Below are 18,501 nucleotides of genomic sequence, written 5' to 3' on the forward strand. Positions count from 1 at the left end.
GGAAATTAAAGGGAAATGTGCCAGGAAGTGAAGGGAAATTAATGGGAAATATGTCAGGAAATAAGAAGAAATGAAAGGGAAATGTGCCAGGAAATAAGAGGAAATGAAAGGGAAATTGTGAGAAGAAATGAGGGGAAATTAAAGGAAAATGTGCCAGGAGATGAAGGGAAATTTTAGGGAAATGTCGCAGTGAATGACGGGAAACGTAGCAGAAAAGTATTATATACATACATGTACATATATATGTAAATATATTATATGAATAAAGCATGTTTTATTGAGGGACTTCTAAATATTTCATACTTCTTATTTACCAATGCTCATTAAAATTTATCAATAAGACCTGCATGTCCGTCATAGAGCATCAATTCGTATCGCCATCTCGCGGCTAAAAGAACGAACTAATTTTGGAAGCTTGGATCAGAACCCTCAGCATTTTGCAGTAGCGGCGCCATCGGTGGGAGAAGACCCAAGTTTGTCGTTGATCAGTAGTTCCCTCTCGCAACGCCAGATGGCGCCATTTACTTACCGAAGATGCTGTCGCCATCTAGCACTAATGTCGGGAACCATTTTCACTACATACTTGGGCGTTTTCTCACCGATGGCGCCACTAGTCCAAAATGCTAAGGGTTCTAATCCAAGCTTCTAATATTAGTTCGTTCTTTTGACCGCGAGATTGACGATACCATTTATTGGTCCATACAATATTCAACATTACACGAAATATTCTAAAAGTATTATTTTAAACGAATTTGTCGTAAGCATAAATAAAAAATATACCACCCTATCTAACGTTTATGTACACTGGCAGTAGTAGAATTTAGGTAGTTAAATGGATGATGTTTAATACTTGTTATTAATTGTAAGAAAATTTGCCGACTATGGCACGCAAGTATTTGTCGGAAGAAAAGACGGAGATGTTGATCATGAGCCAACAAGAAGCGGTTTCGTATTCCCGAAGAGATATCTCGTGCCATCTGTAGTTGCGAAAGAAATCCAAGTAATGCGTTTATCAGCGAACTGACGAGGACTCGTCCGTCGGGTTCAAAGTAGGCAGAGTATCTGATTCGAGGTCCCGTCAAACCCTGTGACCTTTCGTAGTTTGTGGTGAACTTCATGTGAGCTTGACCGTGGAACTTGCTTGGTTTGTCCACCCACTTACATCTCGCCTCTCTCGTGAAACATTATTTCGAGCGAAAGTAAGTATTCTCTGTGCCTGAAAACTTCTGCTCGTCCCGCGTTTTCGTCGAGTACTTGGAGTAAGTTTTCTTATTTTGTCCTTGATCGTCGCATAGTTCAACAGATCCAGTAATAAAAATGACAATACTTTGTACTGTCAGTGACCTCTGATAAACCTCTGAACGCAACATGCTCTCGAAGACTATGATATTCTCTCACCGAACTTGAATGGATCTCGTGGCCGTAAATTAACGTGCAACGAATTACAATCGGACCAATCTTGATATTTATCTCGAAACGACCTAATCTCTTTTATCGTAACAACTCAAAGGTGTAATAATACGTCCTCGATTACCGTAATTGTAGCCGAACTGTTTCTTATTCGTATCTTCGCTTGTTTCAACGTTCGTGTATTTTATTGTTATTACGATTTTAAAGGGACTTAACTTAAGTGTATCGAAAAACTAACGTTACTTGCGCGAGAAGGAAACTTACGACTTTTGAAAGCGATTTACGGTAGATGTATTTTTTATTAGCATTGCAAAATTGTACACTTTCCAAGTTATTTTTCTATTTTTAAATTGAAAGTTTCCGAAAACAAGCTGTACGTGCATCGCGAATATTTTAATATTATTTTAGTATTATTGTCAATAAATAATTATGCAGAAAATATTGAAGCAAATTATTTTCTCATCCATTCATAAATATAGTAACAATTAATAATATTCAATATGTTATTTGTACAAAATCGCGAAGAGTTTTGTCTGTATTCTTATTTCCAAGAAATAGTAGTTAATGTAAATATTCGCGCATTTACATGTATATCATACAAATATAGATCAAAGAGGGGTCAACAAAATGTCAAGAGAACGTGCATCAAGGAGATTTTACCGTGTAGACAGCAGCAATGATCTGCTGGAATTTATGGATCGTGGATATACAGCACAACATGAGAACCGATGGACTTTTGAAGTTGCATGGGAGGCTGCTAACAAAGGTATACAAAATCTAATAAATCAAAAAATATTATAACTCTCCCAATTTTGGTGTGTTTAGTTGGCGGTATATATACCGTAATAAGATCCAAAGCTTATGTCTCAACCGAAGAAATGGGAGATCAGTATTGTCTTATTGGCCCATACAAAGAAACTTCTGCCCGTACAGAAGTTGAAGAAGGAGATTTCCCACGTAATAGTCCACTGCATTTAGCTGTTCAAGTACTACGCGATCAAGGATTCAAAGTAAGTCTAGACATAAAAATTTCATATTTATCAAAAAAAAAAAAAAAAAAAAGAGATGGAAGAAAGAATAAAATAAATTGTAAATGTACCATTCAAAATACTGCAGTCCCTGCAGACAGAGCAAGTTCACAGTTGCTAAATGCGTTTATTGTATGTCAAAAATAATTATTTGGCTAGAGTCCAGTTGCAGTCAAAATTAATTCAAGGGCAATTGCCCCTGAATGCGGATCGCGTATACGATTAGTTCTTGTTTTGTCCGACTCTCCGTGAAATCGGTAGAAAATAATATCGGGAAATTGATGCGATCATAAAATAAGAAATGTTATCGAGGTGGTAACAGGAACATGGCTGGTGGATGGAAATCCGCAAATAATACTCTTCGATATTGGGAGCGCGGCATGGAAGTTAGACGAGTACAAGCAGGAATTATGGAACACCTGTCATCTTGGTATTCCTCATCTTGACATAGAGGCGAACGATGCAGTTATCCTTGGATATCTCGTTTGTCAATTTATTTCTGAATTCAGGTGAATTTTGTACTTTAGAAAACATAGATTTTTCTCGTTGTATTTTCTCACTCGCTAAGTAAGAATTTTTAAATCTTAGAAAAGCTGCCGAAGGATATTCCGATGTTCCACCTCGTGTAGTTATCCAGTGTCACGAGTGGCAAGCGGGTGTCGGCTTAATCGCTTTAAGAACTAGACACGTGGACGTTGCTACAGTTTTCACTACGCATGCTACGCTCCTTGGAAGATATCTTTGCGCAGGAAAGACTGATTTTTATAATAATTTGGATCAGGTAACGTATCGATGTCACTGACTACAATTAAAGTACAGTTTTCCCGTCGAGCGTTATCCGAAGATATATAACTTTGATGTATTTGCGTAGTTCAATGTTGACGAGGAGGCAGGAAAACGGCAAATTTACCACAGATATTGTATGGAACGTGCAGCTTCACACTTAGCGCATGTGTTTACAACTGTTTCGGACATAACTGGTTTCGAAGCCGAACATTTACTGAAACGAAAACCCGACATAATCACGCCGAACGGACTCAACGTGAAGAAATTCGCGGCATTGCACGAATTCCAAAATTTGCATGCCGTTAGCAAAGAGAAAATACACGAGTTTGTCAGAGGTCACTTTTACGGGTGCGTAATACCATTAACGCGATTACAGTTGTTTTATTTGATATAAGAATTTGTACACGTATGTCTATGTCTATAGTCATTACGATTTTGATCTGGACAAGACTTTGTACTTCTTCATTGCTGGACGTTACGAGTTTGGAAATAAGGGCGCCGACATCTTCATCGAAGCTTTGGCCAGATTAAATCATTATTTAAAGACGTCTAGACCGGACATGACTGTAGTTGCTTTTCTCATTTTTCCAGCACGAACCAATAATTTTAACGTAGAGTCATTACGAGGTCATGCTGTAAGTCGAAGAATACGTTTAGATCCGAAGAGAACGCGATGACGTTTCATGTCTGATTTAATTCTTACGTTAAAGGTCACTAAATCGTTGAGAGACACTATCAACGACATACAACAGAAAATTGGAAAACGCATGTACGAATTATGTTTGTCGGGTCGTATGCCTGACGCTCAAGATCTTTTGCAAAAGGACGACACTATTAAAATCAAACGGTAATACCTTTATTACCGATTATTCTTTATCGTTTATGTAAATTAGAATACAAGAAATGTTGATTGTAACTTCTTTTCTCGGCAAAGTTGTTTATATGCTCTACAAAGAAATGGTTTACCGCCGGTTACCACGCACAACGTAGTAGACGATTGGAATGACCCGGTACTGAACGCTATCAGAAGATGTAATCTTTTTAATACTGTTAACGATCGCGTGAAGGTATAGTCTACATAATTTGGCTAGTTTTAGTTTTGTGATGTTTCCTAGATAACGTCTCTTTACAATCGTAGATAGTTTTTCATCCAGAGTTTCTGTCGCCGACGAATCCACTATTCGGGCTCGATTACGAAGAGTTTGTTAGAGGGTGTCACTTGGGAGTGTTCCCATCCTATTACGAACCTTGGGGATACACGCCCGCGGAATGCACAGTCATGGGTATTCCTAGTATCACTACCAATCTATCCGGGTTCGGTTGCTTCATGCAAGAGCATATAGCTGACCCGATGAGTTATGGTATTTACATTGTGGACAGGCGATTCATAGGCTTGGAAAATACAGTTCAGCAACTTGCTCAATACATGTTCGATTTTGCACGACTTAGTCGTCGACAGCGTATCATTCAAAGAAATCGCACGGAACGCCTCAGCGATCTTCTTGATTGGAGAAATCTTGGAATCGTAAGTATATCAAATGCGCCATTTTTGACTTCCTCTAATTAGTTTTCATTAGTTTCCAATTCAAATAATTTTTTATCGTAATGTTTTGTACAGTATTACCGTCAAGCCAGAATAAAAGCGTTGATAAAAGTTTATCCAGAACTGGCCTCGGAATATGCCGAAGGTGGTGTAGGTCGTTTCAGTTATCCAAGACCCATCAGCGAACCCCCATCGCCTTCTTCTTCGCGGCACACCACTCCAGCCGCTTCGGTTCATGGTTCCGACGACGAAGATGAAGATGAAGACGAAGTTGACGATGAAAAAGAGGTTAATTGATTTCTTTATTTACGTCTTAATTTAAATATTCATTTCACAGTTTGAATTACCTTTAAAAATGGAAAACTATCCTTTGTTACAGCTAGAAGAGCTGCGCCAGTCGAACGGAAGATAAAAGGCTAAATAGAATACGATGAATTGATATGTACACTGGCGGATTTTTGAGACTTTGCGATGGTAGTGCCAAATATTTTGCTTATGCGTACCTTCACGAACAGTTGCTCCATCGCATTCTTTTATTATTTAATTGTTCCACACATTACTCTCTGTCACTTCCATACTATGCATTCGCGTAAAGCTCAAACATGACAAAACATCAATATGTAGAACAGTATTTACACGACACGCAAAATCATTACCAACAACAGTCTTCCATCGATCAAACTCCCGTGTAATATTCCATACATCAAATGATATTGTTATATTTTGAAAACTATATTTCATGTTATGCATATACACATATGTAGTGAGTGGAATGTGTTCCTATTGTATAGACGCGGTTATATTTTTATGAGAATTAGTATGTGAATAAAAGTTTCATAACATTTTTGATCATCAAATGACCTTTATGCGTTGTGAAATGGATTTCTTTGTATGCAACTGAAACAGTTTTTGCAGAGACAAGTAATCATCGGTGACTTCAGTTTGTAAGAATTGTTATATTATTAATCATTAACATAATATACAAAACAAAGTGCTAAAAAGTTACAATTCTCTTAAGGCGAAATTATTACGTTTGGCGTTCACGATTACCAAATTGTCTTGTTTCCTGCGAAATTCAAAATAAATATATACATAATTAAGTAAACGAATAACACATTACATAACAATACGTCGTAATATAACAAGTACAACAATATACAAATCCACTAATAATCTTTGCGACTGATTAAAAGTATCTTAATAATGTTTTCGATGATTATTACACACTGATTGTGAGGGGGAGAGAAAGTGAGACAGAGGGAGGGAGATGAAATTTTGGAATGGTTCATTACCACGCGAAGCTTAGGTAAATATAAGGAGATGTATGAGACGAGATTCGATATTCTTTTCACCTTTCACATTTAACGTTGATTCTACGATTTACATGTCAACATTAACAATGTACATTACAAAAATCCTAACCTTGAACACAAGATATTCTAGTCTTTAGAGCATGCAACGATATTTTAAACACTATCAACACTTTTACTGTCGAAGTCGAGAGTCGATTTAAATTTTGTAAAACAGTTTTCAAAAATAATAAGCGGTACTTGTAAATTTTCGACATAGTTGTTGCTGTAAATACCATCAAAAGAAAATTCGGACGACGGCAAAAGTGTTGATCCGTATCATTCAGGAATTCAATTACCTCCGTAAAAAATGTTTTATTCCGAAAGAAGTACTATTACCTCCGAAAAGAAGAACGAAACATAAACGCTTCCGATGAAATCATTGTATATAAAAAAAAAGAAATGATTTTTGGAAAGCATTGTTCAATTAGCGGCCGGCATCGGGTCGGTTCACCTAGTAGAAGCCTATAAATTATGTAATCGACGCGAAACAGTTTTGATGGTTAGATTCTCGTAAGCGAAAGACTAAAGATATGTTACGCGTTCGTTAATAAAGATTAACGATACGCTAAAGATGCAATCAAAACGTCTCATGATGAGAGTACACGTAAACGACGATCGATCGTCATAACCTAAATGGCACGTTTTATACATTACATACAATCAGAAATAACTTTACAATGTGGATGACGAGAAAGTAACTATGATAGTTAAATGGAAAAAAAAAACGAATCGAGCGTACTGTTATAAACGTTAAAATTCGTTAATAATAATACGTGTTCGTAATACTTTGATTCTTCGATGCAATTCCTTTCTTCGAAACATCCGTACAGCTCGAAGCGTTCAGCTTTCGAACCCAGCGTAACGATTCAACGAAAGTTTACAACGCTTTGGAACTTGTGTCTTTTGTCTCGTGACGTTATTTACGGTGTAAAAATATTTGTAATCCCTATGACAAAATATGCAGTCGCTATGTAGCACAGCTTCCGTCGGGTATCGACCGTGGACTTCAATTTAAATCAATCCGTCGACAAAAAATCAATTCCTCGCATCTACTGTTTATCGATTCGTACAGTTTTCAATTCAACGGTCAGGAATTACATTTTACCGAGTGTTTCTGTCAAGTAAAATTTATAGGAGTCGATATAGTTTTTCATACATCGATTTGAAAATATATATTAAATCACATATTCGATCCCTAACCCCGATGCGTCGGGTAGATCTACGAAGCCCTTTTTTCTTTCCTTCTTTCACCTAAATGTGCCAACTAATAGTTAGATATTCTATTCCTTTCGTACTGGCAAGTTTACATCGCTTACTGCATACTTTTATTATAGTTTCGTCCAAGTTTTTTAAACATCGGGGGAAGGAAGAGAGGCTGACTCCTTTTAGACCGTAGGTACAGACAACCTTTGGTTATACAACGAGAAGACTAATATTATGATATAATATCGCGCACGAGTTGATAAATATTACGTATGTATATATATATGTGTATATATACACACAGCCGCGAGCACGCACACACACATATACACTATATACTCGTTTGAAAACTAATCTAAGAGTCTTTAGTTAATTGGCATTTCACGGCATATGGCCTCAAGATACGAGTTCCACACGGTCGATGTCTCATGTTCTTTTTCTTTTCGTTTCGGTGGAGCAGAGATTGCGAAACACAGCAATCGAGGTGTCGAATAATTTCCGACTGACTCGTTTGAATTTTCGCGTATTTCGTGGACCTTGCACGAAATTGCTGATAAATATTCACTAACTTTGGCTAAAAACATCATCCGATGCACGTAACATGCGACATATACGACTACTATTTATCTGAATTCGGTTTTCCAATATTTTCAGACGCTTTCCAATCGTAAAGAATCGATATTTGATCCTGAAAAATCACTTGTTTTCTGCATCGAGAACATTTTAACTTCTTACGCGGCATTGTTTGGTTAACTTTAAATTTGAAAGTTTGGATGTCGATATCGATTCTCGAACAGTTTTTTTTTTTTTTTTCTAGTAAATCGCAGATTCTCTTTAACGATTTCTCAGATAAAATTCATCGTGCGGTTCGTACGTACGCTTTCCTCCTTTCTGCCCTGCGTATTCGCGAAATGACGTCTAATGGCAGGATCGCTAAGAAAGGTTCGAGATACATATACGTTAATAACAGAAAGCGAAGATGCAAACTCTCAATGTAGCGAGACGATCCACAGAGAGCGAGAAAAGCGTAAGTTCTGGCGGTATTGCGGCTGGACTTCCAGATCGTTCGTCAGGGAACTCGCGGATGGACGGATTTTACGTGTGACTCGACTGAGTTCCCTCCATCCTCTGCTGCATCATTGTAAGCAGCAGTTCGGAGTACTGTTGCATCATATTGACCACCTTACCCTGATCCTGACCGGCGAGTAGCTCCTGAAACGTGGCGGTCGCTTCGTTCACGACCACGTTCTCGTTGCTCGTCACCGATCCGTCGTTATGGGCCTGGCCACTGGCAACGACCAGTCGTAGAGTGCGCATCGTCTCGTTTACAGACGACTGGAGGCCGCGCAGCATCGTGTCCCTGTCGATGCTCGTTCCCTCGTCCTCCTTGTCTATCGTTAAACGTTTGTACAGCTGTACAACGTTGTCCGCGGTTCGCGTCAAATCGTCTGCGATTGTATTGCACAGCTGAGTCGACACTACGAAAAGAAGATGATGTTTCAGAGTGTTGGACGTTAAACGATGCTATGCTGGAAACGCGTTGTCGATTATGATAAGGTTCTCGCGTTGAAATGAAAGGGAGTGAGACCGTGACAGGCGGAACGCTTACGCTTTCGACAACGCGATATACACCGTAAGCAGATGCTACAAGGATTAAAGAAATGTAGCAACCGCTTCGCCAAATGGAGGAAAGGCGGATGAAATCGTGCAGCGTGCAGGTTTTATAGACTCTAAAATCCGTAATGAGACCATGCTATTGTGGTCGAAATCTAGAGACTCGGGTAGTGAGTGATCTAACGATGAGGGAACTAGTTTCTCCGGATCTATGCGATGATCTAAATAGATGCAGTTTCACGACTGCCACTCTATGCGATTACGTTATGGCTGACGTTTGTTCGAATGGTTTTTCGCTTTGTCCATAGCATGATCACTTACAAATTTTTAATACACTCAAAGACTTATTATTTTCACAGGACAGCATTCTCAATAGGTGTCTTTAGTTTACCTAAAGTTTTATCCGTGCCTACTGTAAGAGTAAAATTTTCATTAGACAACAATGGTTTACGCGATCGAACGGTAAGCAAATATTCGTTAATAAATATTCTTTTTCTCGTAATCTTGCATGCTTACACTTTGAAAAACGATAAACGATGATCATGAATCGTGACAAACGAAACGAACGAAAAGAGAAATAGGGAAGATAGTTACACTCGGCACTAGCTACATCGATGGCACGATCGGTATCTTTGACTGGCAGTTCTTGAGGACTGGGATCCAATTGATTTCGATTGGCTGCCGATATCCTGCTGCTCGCATTTTGTCCTATCGTACCGTTTCCATTGCGACCGTTCGCGATGACCGTCGTTGAGCCCGATCTTCTCACCGTTGTACCGGGTAAACTCAAGCTACAAAACCAGGAGTACAACGATAAATGATGTCGTTGAACGTCGTCCAGATCGAAAGAATGACAATTTCCAAACTTACGTTGCAACGGAATGGTCGATACTGATGCTTCGAGGTCTCGGAGGAAGCGCTGGCTTTCCACCGTTTCCATTCGAGGACGTGTCCTCCGAACTCGAATCTTCTTGATTACCCACTTGACTTAGATTTACTGAAAGAGTTACAAGGAGACGTTAACGAAAGGAAAAGAACATTTTTTGGCGAAACGCGACACAGTACGACGATTACCACTCGAGTACGCTCCCTGCATGCCTCTACGTCTGAGAACAGAGGGCAAATTGCTGTTGGAAGAGGAACTCGTCTTTATTTGATGATTAATTTTATTTTGCGAGCTGATCGTTGGCCTCATCAGTCCGCTGATTCTGTTACTGCCGGTTTGGTTGTTCCATCCTCTTCCGTTTCCCACTCCGACATCCGATTCGGAATCGCTCTGCAAGGTAAGGTAGCCGTCGTCGATCAGATGGAAAATTACTTTTCGATCGCTTCGCGTAACAAAACGGTTTTCAGAGAACTGTACCTGATTCAAAACACCGACGCTACTGCTTCTCGTCATATGTGAAGAATGATTCTTCGCTGAAGCATGACGAGATTGGTTTCCGCTATTCGCGCTTCCTAATCCACTTCTCGCCGAAGCGTTCGTGTTCTTATTACCTACTTTTCCTGAAACTGTTACCAATCGTTACCAAAAATTCCACCTCTCGCCAAACTTTCATCTACGTTCACGTATAAATTGCATTTCTACGAACAGGTTCGTTCCATAAAATCAATGCGCAAGAAATAATGAACATTCGTTATAATATACAAAGAAAAGAAATAATACGTAAAATAACTATTCGATGTCTCGAACGTCGTAAGAATATCGATGACCGGATGTCGGTTTCCGTTGTGACGTAACGAACTTTGCGAACGAACGTATTCAAAATATCATCGATGCATCGAAAGACCTTCGAAACATCGAAATTTTGATCGATACTTGTAACAAATATTACGTTAGCGGAGGGTCGTTCCAAAATTCTTTTAACAGGAGATCTAATTCTGTTCGGTAAGAAAGTGAAAAATGTTCGTCAATGATTTCTAAACGATTGGAAAAACCTTCGTAAACGTGGGACACAATGAAAGGGTACCTTGTATCGGGCCATGCAGTAACCTATTTGGCGGGCTGACGGAAAGATCACTCAGCGAGCAGGCACGTCGCATGCCACCCCGCTCTTCTTCGCTGTCAAAAACTTTTGACGAGATTCGCCCCCCACTACTGCCAACTGTCGACAACAACACGCACACACATGCACTAAGCTACTGTTCTTTCGTATTATGTCAATTTGTTTGGGTTTTCTCGTGACATTTTTCTTTTACAATTATTTATGTACATTTTGCGATTTACAGTTTATAGCTTTTGATAGCATAAGAACGAAGTGGGCTTTTTTCTCTATCATGCGTATTGCGGAAGCAATATATATATATATATATATATATATAAGCCGCGAGATTCGAACTGTTTTCTTTTTTTGCATATTCTTTTAAAAATTACGAAATATATTCGATCGTCTTCGAACCCAGAATTTCGTGAAAAAATTTGTAACGCAAAAACGGTCTAGGGAGGAAGCGGGATCGAACTACATAGTAAGGATAAAACATGCCATGTCGATCCACGAGTCATGCTAAACGTAAAAAAATAAATTTTGAAAACGTACGTATCCTTATCGACGAAAGCATTCAAACTGAAAAGTACAACTGCAGCCGTCTTGAAATAAAACGATCAACTGATAACTTTCTAGGCGAACGATAATAAACGTCCAATGGGTACCTCAACGATAACTATACGTGGTAATACATTCGCAATAAAAAATACAGGAGGAAACATAATTTTTGTGAATCGTGCTGCTAGAGAAGTGTCGTACACCCGTATATACAATTTCGACTGTATCGTCGCAACATAGAACGGTACATACACAGAACAGTCTCGTAACTCTAGTTTCTCGATGCATTCGACTATTTGAGAGTGCCTTTTACGATAGATTTTCGCGAGATGCGCCTTTCATTGCAGGATCCAGAGCGTAACTTTGCGAGACACGGACGATCGTGCAGCGAAAAGCGATAGCTTGTTTCTCGATGTTAACGATTCGCGAGATTGCTCGAAATAAAAACATCTATAGTCATCGGGCCGTTTCAGACGCTAAATTTACCATCATACCATCAAGGACCGAAACGTTTTAACGAAGACGTTCACACGCTAGAGGAAAGTACGACGAATGACTATAAATGTATGTTTTCGCTACGTAACGCGAAGAGCCTCGACTGTACACCGAGCGACAAACTAGAGTAGAGAACATTCGTCTCTTCCCTTGTTTCTCAAGTACCTGTGTAAAGATGCTTGGATGGGAGTATGGCCTGATTAATGGTGGGCAAGGTTTTCGTCCACTTCATGTGACTTTGGCATCGCGAAGCTGGAGGCCACATTCTTTTTGGGGAATTCGTACAGCTCGACGCGGACGTCGAGGAGCCGCTCTCCAACATCGATCTATCCATCGCGGATGTGTCCGCGAAATCGCTGTCGTCTCCGCCAGAGTGGAACCTTATGTCGCGTTTCATCCCGAACCTGCCGTCTCGCTCTGCCTCTAACTTCGCGAAATTCTCGGCTTCCTGGCAGTGCGTCAGCCGCATGCACTTCTCCTTCATGAAGTACTGCTCGCGTCTGACCAGGTTTTCGAATTCCTTGGAAAGCAACTTGACGGTCCCTTCGATGGCTCGAGTGATTCTGAGATCCACGTCCAGATTGTCGATGGGTTCGTTCGCCGATCGCGAATCCGAATCGTTCTGCATTCCGACTGACTGGGATTCGCGGGGCGCGCAGCCAGCCTCCAACGAGTCGTACGTTTCTTGCGTGTCTTTCGTCGGGATCTGATTTTCAAAACAGCAGACGTGGGAAGAAGAGTCCCTTTGGCCCTCGGTCATGTCGCATCCTCGATGGGAGGAGTCGTCGGGATCGAAACCATAGTTGTCCATCGGTCCACCGGAATCGTACACGCTCATTTTGTCCGGTCGACGGGTTTGCAGGCTGTAGAATTTATTTTTCGCGTCTTTGTCGTTGTTGGACTGTAGCGAGTAGTTGGACGATTGTAAAAGCTGTTCGATTCTCTTCGAGCTGTGCAAGATCTCCGGTCTCTCGTGCTTCGCATCCTCGTCGTTTCTCCCTGGTCTCGAATCCACGCGTGACTTACTCGCGTAGTCGTCGGGTTCGGGTGATTTTAAACGAGTAGACTGATGCGTGGGCTCCACGTTATACTTATTCCACGCGGGACGCGCTCTGTTCCTCATGCTCTGCGTCCGAGCAGAATTTCGTTTCGGTTTCGGTGGCTTGTGAGCCACGAAATCATTTAGTATCAGCATCGACTGTGGCTCCTTGGACACTTTCAAGCTGTTGCTTCGCGATATCGTGTCCGATTTCGTTCCAATTCTCATCTCGACGTTCGCGTCGTTCCTATCGTTGAAATTGAATTCGTAGTAGATGCAGGTTGCGGGCTGCGCGCCATCTTCCGGATAGCTGTTCTCGTTCGTCGTCTTGCTTATTCGCGTATCCTGAAGAGATTTCGATCTAAAGACCGCGCGACAAGTGGTCGCGTCGCTCGCGGAATGCTGAATCTCGTTCGATGGTTCAGCGACGTTGTTAGGATTGCCGCTGTACGTTTCCGAGTTTTGTCTCTTACGTTTATAGTGAGAGTCGAAGAGCATCTCGAGAGGCGCGGACTTGACCAGAGAATCGGAATCGTCCGTCAACACGCTCTCCGTGCTTCGATGATCCATGTTCTCCTGCAACGGGAACATCTGGTAATCGGACTCGTCCGTTAGGATGCTTTCCTGGCTTCGTCCGGCCTGTATTTTCCGACGGGACAAAAAGAAACTCGCGCTCGAGTGCCGGTCGTTGTCGTAGTTGCCGTAATCCAAAATCTCGGCGCTTCCTTTCGAGAAAGACTCTACCGAGGCATCCGACAGAATGCTCTCCTGCGAACCGGTTAGTATCCGTTTCGGGAAAGTCTGATAGTTGGCGTAAGGTCTGCGATTGTCCTGCTGATCGTCGACGCGGACGTTTATCTGGTAATCGCTGACACATCGTCGCGGTGGATTCTTGAAGTCGCCCTCCAACGAGTCGTCGCTGAAGTTTCCGTTTCCGTCGTCCCCGTCGTCTATGGTATCGTGGAAATTTTCGATGTTTCGTTCGTTCATGGCGGGAAGACTTTCGAACGACTTTGCTATGTTCTCCATGTCCTCTTCGTTGTCGTCCAATCCGATGAAGTAGCTACAGGATCTCCTCTTTTGCGCGAACCTAGCGAATCGACTCACGTTCTTTTTACACTGTTCCTTCAAGAGCTTTAGCTCCTCGCACACGGGCGACTCAGGCAACGACTGATTCGGTTTATTCAACGACAGCTTATACTTTTCAGTTTTTTTAAGAGTCAACGTTAACGGACGACCAAGAGACGTTGGTCTCGCCTTTTCGCTTATGCACGACGTGGTCTGACTTTTCGACAAGCGGTTCTCGGTCGGATTGTCTAGCTTAGGTAGCGCATTTCCCACACCCGACGCTTTGTTAACGAGTTGTTGAGATTTAAGTGGAGGTTTTGGGTTCGGTATAGGTTTGCAAGGATTAATCGGTTTCGAGTATTGAGTTTGCTGACCGAATTTGTTGTTACCTGTGTTTAGCCTGTTCGAACGATGATGCTTCTCCGGTATGTGGCTGCTCAAATCGGATATGCTTTGGCTGGTTTTTAACGACGACTTGTAGCCAACCTGTAACAAGAAACATACTTGGAGTCTGTTATAATATTCTACGTGTATTTTCGCGGACCGTTTTACTCGTTAAATCGGATATGCTTACGCTTTGCAATTTTCTCCTAGTCTCTTCTATTCTCCTTTGCAATTCCTCGCGCTTTTTCGCGACGTCCGCGTCGCCTCTCGCCTGTTTGGTTGCGTTCATCACCGCGACGTTGCGAACTTTGTGGTTGCTCGTGCTATCGCCGCCACCGCTAAGTCTGCAAACGCGTATCGTCGCGTCAGATACCGGGCTTCGCGACCAATTGAATCGTTTCGAAACGAACAACGGATTACCTTCCGTGAAACTGGGAACTGATGCTGGTTGTTTTTTGACATCTGTTGGTAGGCTCTTCGGCACCGCTCAGAGATTCGAAGGCGTTCTTCAGATACTTTTCGCGATGACTTTGCTTTACCAGCTGATCGAAACCTTCCGAACTGGCCTCCGACAATATGGACAAAGGATTGCGTTCGGCGCTAGGGGTTGAAGCTCCTCCTTCCGAGTCCGAGTCGTCCTGGCTACCGGACGCAGTCAACTCGCTCGTACGGCCGCTCTCCCCGTTTCTAGGCTTCTTTTGCCGCCTCTGAGACCTACGGAACGTAACGTAACGTAACAAAGCTACCGCAAATGCAGCTACACCGTCTAAGTCGCTCGACGACGTACCTCCGAAGTTCCTCGACGTCCATCGCGTTCACGGTGAACTGATTCGACACCGTGTCTTCCGGAGCAGGATAGTACATCAGTCTATGATGAGACTTTTCGGAACCGGTTGTTCCGTTCTCCCCCTCGGAGTAATCCTCGACGTCGCCGTCGTGCTCCGTACTCTCGTGATCCTACGCGACAACAATCGTTTTAAAAGACGAACGACTTTTCCATCTCTTTTCGCTTCTACATTATTGTTATTTAAGCGTGAGTTTAACGTGTCCGATTTTTAGGGTTAATTGCAAGCGGAAAACATAAATAATTGGAAAAGCGATAATACGTATAAAGACGAGTGCGTCGATTGTTGGCATATTTCATGTATTATTCGTGTTTTTTCGTTCACTGTATATATTACTGTTTGGCGATGCTTTGCTGCTGATGTCTCAGGCGTTAATGAGATGTACCTCAAATTTAAAGCTGCCGAGACTGCTATCGTCCGTATGGTGACGGCTCCTCGACAGACGTGTCAATTCCGTGATATTGCTACCCCTAGTTACGGTCACGTTACCACCGATCACCTATGCCATCGGGTGAAATAAAGTAGAATCAACGAAAAAAAAAAAAATAATCCCGAACGAATAACTTTGCTGCCAAAAAATAACGGTCAAAGAAACAGTGCGCGTCCTTGGTTTCGTAAGCGTAGACAAACACACATACAACACACGCACGGGGTACCAAGAGAAATTATCGTAATTATTTTGTTACTGGGAATCGATTAGTACCTGCTTCGTGTCGTCTGCTAGTTCTCTGTAACTATCTGGACAAGGTTGAAACACGGTCTCGTCCTCTTCCTAAAACCAGTTATATCGCGCGTTAGCCTACCGTATTAATAATTAAAAATGGCGTTGTTACGTTATTATTAATCGATTAGAAAGTGTACACTTATTCAGCGGTATCGAACGATTCGAAAACGAACCCTACCCTTTTGATGACGATCGTTTCCCTCCTGTAGTCGCTGCTACACTTGGTTTCGGTTCCGCTGTCGATCGAGCTGTCTTTGGATCCGCCACCACCGCCGCCTCCGTCGGAATCGATCGCTCCACGAGGCGGAGGGAACGGTATGATCTCGTCGCTGTCATAGACGGACTTGACGGTTATACCGTCTCCCTGTTGTACCCTTTGCGCCCATCTACCTTTAGGTAGATCAACGCCGACGGGTCTCGCATTCGTCCCGAGTATTCCAGTTTCGTCGGTGTTTACGGTGTTTATCTGCTTTTTCGCCCAAAGTGGCAACTGACCCACGCTAAACCTGTAATCCACGCTTGCGTTCGAAGGGGTAGGATTCGCGTTTGGATCCAGAAATTCTGGCGGTGGTGATCCGAAATTTTCGTTGTCCAACTGTATGTCGATTCCCGTGCCGTTCATTTGCGGTGGCCTTCTGTCGACAGATTCCAACGCGTTATACATGAACGGAACCGACGAAATACGAAGGTTCGAAGCAAGGATCGAAAAAAAACGGCGGACTACTTACTTTCCGGCTCGCATTGCTTGCTGAGCGAGACGAGCCTGCATGGTGACGACCATGTCGCGTGGAACGCGCCAGACGAAAATGCAGCCATCTCCACTGGCGGATACGAGGTTACGACAGTCGGGGCTAAAACGCAGCCCGGTCACCAATTCCGAGTGACCGAGCATAGTGGCCATACATTCGCCGCTGTAGTAATCGTACACGCATAATGTTTTATCTGTACACGAGGTAGCTACGTAAATTCCCGATGCATCTGAAATGTAAACGCGCGAATCGCGCGAACGTTGAGAGGAACGTACGGCTATGAGACAAAGTTAGTAAACAAAGTATCGAGCGAGGAAATCTTCTCTCACCTAGGACGACTTTGATGAGGGATCCGTCTTCGCTGACGGATCCTTTGAACGTTTTGCTGTGTTTGCCAGTGGACACGTTGTAAACTCTTATATTTCTATCTTGGCAGGCAGTTAGGACATGTTTTTGACCGGAATCGACTTCCATGTCGTACAAGGTAGTCTTTCCCTGAGCGTTGTGACCCCTGGCGAACTGCGGCATTCCCCCTGGCGTCTAAGACAAGGAACGGTCAAACCAACGATCGTAGATAATAGAGGCGAATCGAAGAATTAGCGCGCTCACCGATTGCAGCTGTCTAAAAATAATACTCTTGTCGGCACCGCAGGACACCATTTGTATCTGATTGGCCTGGCTGCTCTGATTAAAGAACCTGACCGCGGTAATGGAAGAACTGTGATCGTCGAGCGTCTGCAAGAAATTGTATCCCTGGTCGACGCTGAACACGTGGATCAGTCGGTCCCTGGAGGCGCTGGCCAACAGCCGCGGTGAGTCCTCGGAGTATCGCGAGAATTTCGAGTATTCGAGGCAGAGCACTTCCGCGTCGTGCGCCTCGATCAGGCACAGCTCTTCCAGGGAAGAGAGGTCGTGAATTCGAATATTGCCGGATCGATCCCCAGAGGCGAGATGCTTGCCATCCGGACCGATTCTGATCGATCTGACTCCGTTCCGACCGTCGTACGAGGCGTCGCTCTTCTCCGTGGATCCGGCGGCTGCCAGGTCCAAGTCCTTTAGGTACGTGAGCTCGGGATCTATGTACAGGACCTTGAGTAGCTCGTTGCTGTAAATGTTCCGTTTGTAGAGCGTGTCGGTAGGCGACACGTCCTTCTCGAGGTTCCAGACGCGAATGGTGTCGTCGCTGGAACAGGTGACGAAACTTCCCGGCGGCATGCTGCCGACGGAATCCGTCCCCGTAGGATACATCTCCACGCCCCAGATACACGCCGAGTGATAGAGGAACGAGTGCGACTTGCCGACCCGCCTGATATCCCGCACGTCCCACACGTAAATACTATGGTCGTTGTATACGCAAGTCAACTTGTTGTTTTGTTCGTCGAACGCCAGGGCGATAGCGTCCGGATACCTCGCGTTCCCCGGATGCTGAGACATGTGACTGCAATCGATCGTCCAAGCGTTAACGAATGCACGCGAGTCGAAAGAAAAGAGTAAGAAAACGGAAAAGCATCGTCCTCCTACCTAATGGACAATCCCTGAGCGACGTCCACGCCTAGGTAATGCGTCCTCGGTAACGTGGTAATGAATTGAAGAGAACTAGGACTAAAGCACCTCACGATACCTTCCGCGCACCCGATGAAAATGTATTTGTCTCCAACGGCCATGCAATTGGCGCTGGTCGTCTGAAAAGAGAGAGAGAGGTTTTTCGGTGGCGCGAC

General features: G+C 43.0%; 2 protein-coding genes across 9 annotated transcripts in view; one reads left to right on the forward strand and one right to left on the reverse strand.

The window, feature by feature from the left end:
- Positions 1-679: 679 nt before the first annotated feature.
- LOC128872860 (glycogen [starch] synthase) lies at positions 680-5,609 on the forward strand. Of its 2 annotated transcripts, XM_054115972.1 has the most exons (13): positions 680-1,199; positions 1,296-1,510; positions 2,018-2,176; positions 2,236-2,420; positions 2,751-2,947; positions 3,027-3,219; positions 3,310-3,572; positions 3,649-3,859; positions 3,935-4,071; positions 4,159-4,291; positions 4,363-4,749; positions 4,843-5,055; positions 5,147-5,609. In XM_054115972.1, exons 3-13 carry the CDS (start codon positions 2,038-2,040, stop codon positions 5,177-5,179), a joined length of 2,091 nt encoding a protein of 696 aa, XP_053971947.1. In that variant the 5' UTR covers positions 680-1,199; positions 1,296-1,510; positions 2,018-2,037; the 3' UTR covers positions 5,180-5,609. The 2 variants fall into 2 exon arrangements, with proteins under 2 accessions (XP_053971947.1, XP_053971946.1); XM_054115971.1 differs by lacking the exon at positions 1,296-1,510 and having other exon boundaries at positions 681-1,199.
- Positions 5,610-6,744: 1,135 nt separating this feature from the next.
- LOC128872858 (mitogen-activated protein kinase-binding protein 1) overlaps positions 6,745-18,501 on the reverse strand; it is a 47,406-nt gene continuing 35,649 nt past the window's right edge. For 2 of the 7 annotated variants that reach the window (XM_054115965.1, XM_054115966.1), the window contains 18 exons: positions 18,305-18,465; positions 17,393-18,221; positions 17,113-17,323; positions 16,763-17,012; positions 16,213-16,669; positions 16,014-16,082; positions 15,696-15,809; positions 15,253-15,422; positions 14,886-15,179; positions 14,656-14,809; positions 14,471-14,567; positions 10,907-11,041; positions 10,300-10,448; positions 10,011-10,212; positions 9,807-9,933; positions 9,531-9,727; positions 9,328-9,348; positions 6,745-8,800 (listed from right to left, as the gene is read on the reverse strand). In XM_054115965.1, the coding sequence (XP_053971940.1) occupies positions 8,418-8,800; positions 9,328-9,348; positions 9,531-9,727; positions 9,807-9,933; positions 10,011-10,212; positions 10,300-10,448; positions 10,907-11,041; positions 14,471-14,567; positions 14,656-14,809; positions 14,886-15,179; positions 15,253-15,422; positions 15,696-15,809; positions 16,014-16,082; positions 16,213-16,669; positions 16,763-17,012; positions 17,113-17,323; positions 17,393-18,221; positions 18,305-18,465 (4,020 nt within the window). In that variant the 3' untranslated portion in view covers positions 6,745-8,417. Of the gene's footprint in view, positions 8,801-9,327; positions 9,349-9,530; positions 9,728-9,806; positions 9,934-10,010; positions 10,213-10,299; positions 10,449-10,906; positions 11,042-12,139; positions 14,568-14,655; positions 14,810-14,885; positions 15,180-15,252; positions 15,423-15,695; positions 15,810-16,013; positions 16,083-16,212; positions 16,670-16,762; positions 17,013-17,112; positions 17,324-17,392; positions 18,222-18,304; positions 18,466-18,501 lie in introns of all 7 variants that reach the window. The other 5 variants (XM_054115964.1, XM_054115963.1, XM_054115969.1 and 2 more) reach the window with 4 other exon arrangements.

This window comes from Hylaeus volcanicus, chromosome 2, assembly GCF_026283585.1.
Source record: "Hylaeus volcanicus isolate JK05 chromosome 2, UHH_iyHylVolc1.0_haploid, whole genome shotgun sequence".
Taxonomy (NCBI): Eukaryota; Metazoa; Arthropoda; class Insecta; order Hymenoptera; family Colletidae; genus Hylaeus; species Hylaeus volcanicus.

Excerpts from the sequence above, each read along its gene's own strand:
- LOC128872860 (XM_054115972.1), top strand. The coding sequence starts at position 2,038 with ATGTCAAGAGAACGTGCATCAAGGAGATTTTACCGTGTAGACAGCAGC. Across the intron at positions 3,573-3,648 it reads GTCAGAGGTCACTTTTACGG|TCATTACGATTTTGATCTGG; the intron begins GTGCGTAATACC and ends CTATGTCTATAG. Across the intron at positions 5,056-5,146 it reads AAGTTGACGATGAAAAAGAG|CTAGAAGAGCTGCGCCAGTC; the intron begins GTTAATTGATTT and ends CCTTTGTTACAG.